Source organism: Limulus polyphemus, unplaced genomic scaffold (genome assembly GCF_000517525.1).
Source record: "Limulus polyphemus unplaced genomic scaffold, Limulus_polyphemus-2.1.2 Scaffold5011, whole genome shotgun sequence".
NCBI lineage: Eukaryota > Metazoa > Arthropoda > Merostomata > Xiphosura > Limulidae > Limulus > Limulus polyphemus.
Window position 1 is genome coordinate 38,906 of NW_013670621.1, and position 8,010 is coordinate 46,915.

At 31.8% G+C, this 8,010-nt stretch overlaps 1 protein-coding gene across 1 annotated transcript in view; it reads left to right on the plus strand.

The window, feature by feature from the left end:
• Window positions 1–1,930: 1,930 nt before the first annotated feature.
• Window positions 1,931–8,010, plus strand: part of LOC106471991 (protein CLEC16A-like) — a gene marked incomplete at its 3' end in the record, with an annotated part of 33,775 nt that continues 27,695 nt past the window's right edge. Inside the window, exons 1-2 of the mRNA XM_013932620.1 lie at window positions 1,931–2,134; window positions 5,902–6,030. Of these exons, the coding sequence (XP_013788074.1) occupies window positions 2,061–2,134; window positions 5,902–6,030 (203 nt within the window). The remainder of the gene's footprint in view (window positions 2,135–5,901; window positions 6,031–8,010) is intronic.

The following is an 8,010-nucleotide window of genomic DNA, read 5'->3' on the forward strand; positions in this document are numbered from 1 at the left end:
CTAGTTTTATTCAAGAAGGAACTTTTATCGTTGAAGTCACTCGGAAAGAATTGTTACCGGAAATTATCAAACAAGCAGATACGCTTTTTGGATTTTTGTGGCCTTTTAGTAACTTTGACCCTCCAAAAACTAATCACTTCCAAGTTGGGCCATAGTCCAAATGTATACCAATTTTCGTCCAAATCCATTCAGCCGTTTTCGAGAAATCTTGCTGACAAACACACACGGAAGTAATAAAATGTCAACCACACTATATATGCTGTATCCATTGCCGTCAAGGACTTTCACTCGGTGTCAGGAGCTCCTCAGGTCGACTAGGTTACAGCAGACTTAGTAGTGGTCTAAGCGCTATTTATATTATCAATTGGATCAGATGGGTATGATTAAGACAAATAATAATTTATTAACCTAGTTATGAAAAACTGGCCAAAATGAGACAAAATAAACCAGGAATTTAGTTATCTAATAATGAAATGGTCTAATTAGGATAAAATAAAATAATATTTTAGTCAAAGTATTTATCTTCCTGGTAAATAAATATTAAATCATTTTACAAGATATAAGTGAAACATTATTAAATTTCGAAAAACATTCATTCCGAAAAAATGATAAATAAAATTCAAAAATCTGTAATATGTTGCAGCGCTATTAAACTGATTTGTCAGAACACTGGATTAATTTCTAGACTCAATTATTTTGCCTGTATCTTTATAGTCATTCGTTTCTTTATCTGTTAATGATCAAAATAAAAATCCACACTAGTTTGATATATATTTCTAGTTCCTGTAAAACCAAAAGTTAGCAAATAATTGCCCCCCCCCAAAAAAAAACATTTGTGAAACTTTTGTTTGTAGTTAAGCGGAAAGCTACACAATGAGCTATTCTTCCTGTGCTCACCACAGGTATCGAAAACCAGGTTTCCAGCATTATAAGTTCGTAGACTTGCCGCGGTGCCCCTGGAGGGCGATTTGTGGGAAACTTGAAAATAACATATATAGGTAAACAACCATGCTAGTCGTATCTTTACTAACTTGGTAAGGATTGTGCTTACAGATTAAAGCTTTTGCTGTAAATAAATAAAACAAAACAAAAAACAATACATATACAATTCTCGTAACAAGAAATAATAAAAAAAACCTTCTATTAGATCATCTGTGTTAATACAAATTTGAGAAATAGTTATTCAAATTGAAAGAGTGATTATAATTTTATTTATTAAACCACTCCCCATAAAATTTATTTTATCTTAGTTTAGGACACATGCAGATTCTTGAACCACTTTTTCTTATTGTGAGGTAACTGTGTAGGACCTCACGTGGTTTTTGTATGAAGCAAATTTTTTGACTTAAAACGTATAATTGGTTTCCAGTATATTAAAAACTACAGTGAAATATAAATGCTTCAAATAATAAGTCTAAGCGGGCATAATTACATACATCACATACAAAACAAAAAAAAAACACTTCCGGTTAAGAATGTCCTACCATCTGGTGTTCAACATTCCTATTAAATTACCTGCCTAAAGTTTGTTTGTTTGTTTTATTTGTAGTCGAGCGCAAAGCTATCCAATGGATTATCTCTGTGTACACCACGGGTATCGAAACCCAATTTTGATCATTATACTCCGTCAGATTTACCAATGTGTCACTGGGGGGCCCTTGCCTTAAGAAGATGGCAAGTTAAAAATAAATTAAACATTGTTATTTCTGTTTTTCGCATTAAGTATTTACCTACACGATAATACGTTTAAGTTAAAATAGATAAAATAATTTTATTATGAGCAATTGACTAATATTAATTTTATTTCACAATTACACTCTGAGTACAAAACATTTTACGTTCTCTGAAAAAAATCTAAAACTTTATATTGTGCCATGCGCATTGAGTAATATAGTTAAGTAACCAACCAATGACAATAAATTTTTTTATCGTCACACCCGAGTATAGTGCAATAATGGCGTTGAATAGGTAGGAGCTAGCACTCAATTAATTTATAATTAATGAATTATCTGTTGCAGTGTTTAGAAATTTCTTATCGCAGAATGTAACAATCGGAAAAAATGTTTCGGGGAAAAGGATGGTTTTCAGGGAATCTGTGGAAACCCAAAAATCCGCACTCCATAGAACATTTAAAGTAAGTGTAATTTACTGTAAAGTGAGCGTAAAGCTAACACTAGTACTAATGCTGTAGTAGTACTAGTAACAGTAATACTGGTTCAGTGTGAATTTGTATAATGTATTACAAATTAACATAAAAATTATTACTTTAGTAGGTAATATTAATAATTAAATATACTGATGAAATTAAACGTTTTGGCTTAACTGTTATACATATATCTAATATTAAGTAGAACTTTTCAAATTTGTAAACATTATTTTGATTGATAAAATTAAAATAAAAACTAAAAACAAATATACTATAATAATTAATATTACAATTTACAATATTACTGTTAGTAACTAAACTAAAGTTTGCAGAAGTTATGAGTTCTAAAAAATGTTTATAACACTGCCACTACTTCCAACTGCTATGCACAAAGTAAAGCTTCATTTTATATTAAAAAAAGACAAAAAAAAACCAAGCAGATGTGCAAAAAAAAAGAGATGATAGGGTAATATTCTTGATTAATGTTTAGTGAGGAACTTGCTGAACTGAATAATTATTTTAAAAATACAATAACAGCAACTTTTACAGTAGGTGGATTCTGATTGTAATGATTACTACATTTTGATCCATAATAGTTTTAGCCTGAGGAAATCGTATTTTCTGTGTCTTATCACTGCACGTTTTCATTTTAAAGGGTAGCATGTAAATATAGTTAATAACTTGCATATTGTCTAAAAATCTCCAACTAAGAATGATGATATATAATCATAGTGAAAAATAAAAATCTTCTATTAATAAATGCTGTAAAGAAATATTCACAAAACAAATTATGAGCATCTAAATAATAAAGAGATGATTTTTAGTTTAAAGCCATATATTTACTAAAAGATTACAAAAACATTGTAAGAAAAATATGTATAAATACCAGTTATTGGTGAAAGTTTGTAGAACTAAAGGTAATTATATCATTTATTACTATTAGGTTGTATGTGAATGTTATTTTAATACTATAACTGAAAGAGCAGTATGTATGTGGGTGAATATGTCTGATATCAGTTTGTTTGTTGTTAAACTAAAGCTGTACATTGTCAGACTTAATGCTGAGTCACCAGGGGGTCTCATACCAGTATAAAAATAGTGTGTTTAAGAGGTTTCAGTGATGTATGTTATATACAGAAGTGATAATTAAGTCTTGTGTACTTTTAAAAATTTGGATAAACCATGCAAAAAAAAAACAACCAAACATGACGCAGATTATACATTAAGAAAATGCATTTTTTGGAATATCTACAAAACTTGTATAATATTTGTACAACCATTTTATTTAACATGAAACAGCTTACAAGTAAAATAGCACATTTTTAGGAATAGCTACAAAACTTGTATAATATTTGTAGAACCATGTTATGTTGTAAAATTAGTTTTGTTTTAAACTGAAGAATAATGTAATTATGCCCACTTAGACTTATTATTTGAAGTATTGATATTTTACTGAAGTTTTCAGTATAGTAGACACCAAACCACAAATTTTTAGTCCAATTTAGTTCACACAAGAGCCACGTGAGGTCCCATACAGTTACTTTGCAATAATAAAATTATTCTAGATATCTACCTATGTCTTAAGGTTGAGAAACCTTACAGTTTAAGCTAAAGTTTATGGAGGGTAAAATCTAAATTATACCCATAGCACAGTTTGGTAAAGAAAATTCTAATTATTCTTAAATTTGTATTAAGATAAAAAAAGGGCTAAATGTGCAAAAGTACTTTGTTTTATGGATTGTACTCAAATTTAGAGGTAAATATAATTTTTGGAAATTAACAGTTTACATATTGTCCTTTTTGTTTTAAGATTATTTTTTTATGGAATAGTTTGTTATTTGTTGATATTTTAGTTCATTTAACTTCTTACTGGAAAAATTCTGTTTGTGCAACAGGTTTCACTTAGTTGAATTAGTGCTTAAATTTGTTTTTTTAATTAAAGGTTTAAGATGTTCTTACTGAGCTGAATGGTCTGTCATCTTGATCTTTCTTGTGCTACGAGGTGAATGTTTCTTACTTATCTAAAACTATTGTAACTTCATAAATTTGTAAGAAAAAACATTAAATTGTTGGAAAGGGCTCGGAGGAGGGCTACTAGGATCAGACCTGGGGTCGAAAGGTTGTCATACAAGGTCAGGTTAAGATCTCTGAAATTGTGTTCTCTTGAAAAAAAAGAGTTAAAGAGGATCTTATCGAGGTATCTAAGATTGATAAGGGAATTGATAGTGTCAATGCATCATATTTTTTTTATAGTTAGTGTTGGGAATAGTAGGACAATGGTTAAAAAATGTAAATTTTGACAAAGTAGGATTCATCTTTAATTAGAACCATTTTATTTGCATAACAGGATGTTACAGCCTCAATGAAGCAAAAGGCCCCTTGTTGTCCTTAAATGTTATGTTAGTTGTAGAAATTCTGTATAGAATTTGAGCCATTCTGCTATCACCTTTATAATTATTAATGTTGTATGTATATAAAACTTGTGAGGTTTTAAACTTACTCAAAATCTTTGAGCTAAATAAAGTCATATGGTGGTAGTGTGGGTCATTTTAACATTGAATTTTAGTAAAATCAAGACGGAGAGATTTCTTGGTCTTTGTTTCCAATCAATGATCCTTTCAAGTGTGAGAGATTACCATATTATTTGTCATTTATAGTGTATTTGATTCCATTTGCCTAGGAGGTTTTATTTCAATTTTTAAGAGTGTATTGAAATACTTACTTTCTGCATGATGTAAAGGAGAATAATCTTATTCAATCTAATTTTATCAAATATTTGAAAATTAGGAAAGTGACTTTCAGTGACTTATTGAGACTAAAGTTTTACATATAAACATATATATTAATGAGAATGTGTTTGTACAAAAACTGAGTTAATTAAATTACTGCCAAAACCCAACGGAAGTAGAAATTTACAAACTTCAGACTAGATGCATTCTTCACATCCTGTTCAACAAATTGTAATAGATGATTGATGAAAATTGATATTTTTTTGTTAGCAATTAAGGCGAGTAAATGAGTTATAGCAGACTAGGAATGTGGATGACAACTGTTTCATTAGTTGTTGTATGCACCAAGGTAGGTTTGTTGGTGTGGAGTCAGAATAAAGATAAGATGTTTATATCAAAAAAGATTCTCATAAAGGTATGAATGAATAACTGAGAATTAATGTATTACACTTTGGAGGTAGACATGTAGCATAAGAAGCAATGACCATTTAAATAAATTAAAAAACTTAACTTCTTTCACATTCCCACAATTTTCATTCTAAAGACCATAAGGGCATATGTTTTAAAAAGTTTTTCACATTGATAAATGGATTGTAAACTAAATAAAATATACGATGAATCAATGAACTAAAATTATTTTATATTTTGACAGTTTTCCCAATTTTCTTTAGTTCCCAGGAATAAAAAATCACTGTTCATGCAGGGGTTACATTTTCAAAACATACACTGTATAACAGGCATTTTTCACACTTCAAACTACTTAGTGCAATTTTCTTAGAGGCCTGTCCAGACTGCTCAGCTATAGATATAGAAATTTATAAGTTTCTTGCATTACTTTGGAGGCCCACAATATTAAGGGCCAGTCGGTGCATTACCCTGATTGTACCAACATTAAATATGCCACTACGATAAAAGTACTTTTATGGATGACGTACATAAATTTTATTTTTAACTTCTGTGTTGTAGTTGGAAAATCACAAACGATATTGTTATTAAGGATAGAAATGTTTTTTATTCCCCAAATAGGTACTTGTATCATTTGTTCTCCAAAAACCAGGTTGTAACTGAACAGAACAAAGATTTACTTGTGGAGACGTTAAGATCTATTGCTGAAATATTGATTTGGGGTGACCAGAATGACAGCACCGTCTTTGAGTGAGTATAATGTTTTTATTTTCCTGTTCTTTTTCACTTTTGGTTAGATGGAATGAACTATCTAACAGAGTTATTAGCTCTTACAATGCTTAACATCTACATGAGTACTTTAAAAGGTGTAAACACAAAAAAATTATTAAATATGAACACAAGATGTTTCATCAGCAAATCTCCATTGACTAAAAAATGTAAAAGGCATGTTTATGAGAAAAGCTATAAACAGGCTATGAGGTTGATTCATGCAAGTTTTGAACCTTCAACATGTAACAATCTGATATAGAATCTTTCTCTATTGAAACAAGAGTAATCAGAGACATTGCATACCTTTGCCCCTGACTCCTTTTCGAGATTATATGCATTTATATTGAATGACATAAAATTTCAGCTTCGAAAACTCAGAAAATCCTCATCAGATCCAGAATGATCAACAATCTGGATAATTTTTTGTAGTGTGATCAATCTTAATATGCCCAACTCCAATCACACTTTACAGAATTATTAACTGAAAACCACAAAAATGATCTCCCACCATTATAAAAAAAAAAAGCTTCAAAGTGATCCAGACCAAATTTGGGAAGGACTGTCCTATACTGTCTTCCCATCGTGTGTAAAATGTTTGTGTACATTGGTCTATCAGTTTTTGAGATATGCTTACAGAAACACAGACGGACCCAATTGCAGTATCCTCGTAGAACAAGGATAATAACATGCATTAAAGATTGTTTTTAGATAGTCGGGTATTTAAACAATTTGTATTGATACCACATAAATGGAGCTTTAGATTGGAGAGTTTAAAGAAATAATGTCCCTTTGGCCATAGTACTACATAAATATAGCTTATAGCCAATTTATTTTAAGTTTTGTATGTTGTGATTACTATTTCATGCAACTTTATTGTGTATAGCTACATACACTGAGTGGTCACAAGTAAATAGAAACCTAATTTTTAATCATTTAACTCATTTATGCTAACTAATTTGTGTTCACATAGCACTATATAAATGAAAATAGTCCGCACACTAATTATCTTGTGCTACAACATGCCTAGAACTCAAGGTTCTCTCGAATTGTCAGATTTTGTTAGAGGAAGGATAGTTGGTCAAGCAGATGGTGGAATAAGTCATCGGCAAATTTCGCAGAATTTGGGAATCCCGCTTTCGACAGTCAACAGAATCATTGTGCAGTTCAGGAAACACGGCAAGGAAACAACTGAGCAGCATCTCGGTCGTCCTGGTCCATTGGTGAGGACAAAAAGGGCTGTGAAGAGGAGCATCGAAATGGATCCCAGATTAATGACTGCAGAAGTGGCCAAAGCTGGTGGGATGAGCCCGAAATCTGTTCAACGGATTCTCCACAGATTGGGTTATCGTTGCAGAGCAGCTAGATGGAAGCCCTTATTAAGACCTGCCAACATAGTCAGACGAAAGAAGTGGGCAAGTGATATGATGACTTTTGGAAGACCGTATTGTTCTCAGACGAATCAAAATTTGCTCAATTTTTGGACAGTGGAAGGATATGGGTATGGAGAATGCCTCACCAAGAGTTTTGGCTCAACAGATTGCAGCCAAATGTGAAGCATGGTGGTTTCAGCGTGATGGTTTGGGGAGCTGTTTGGGTTGGTGGGAGATCGAGCTTAATGGACTGTGTTGGCAACATAAATTTTGCGAAATACGTTGAAATATTGGAGGAAGGACTATTGCCACTTTATTCCTTGGGTTTTGTGGACAAGAACACAACATTATTCCAGGAAGATGGAGCACCGTGTCACACTGCTAGAAAGTAGCAGGAAGAAAATGATATTCAGAAGTTGCCCTGGCCGAGCCAATCACCTGACATGAACCCCATCGAAAACCTCTGGGCCATACTCGACTGGCAAGTCAAGAAACAACCAAAAAAACCAACTTCGAAGAGCGATCTACTCCAAGTTTTGAAGCAAGAGTGGGCGAAAATCCCACAATCTAAAATTGATGAGATGATTCT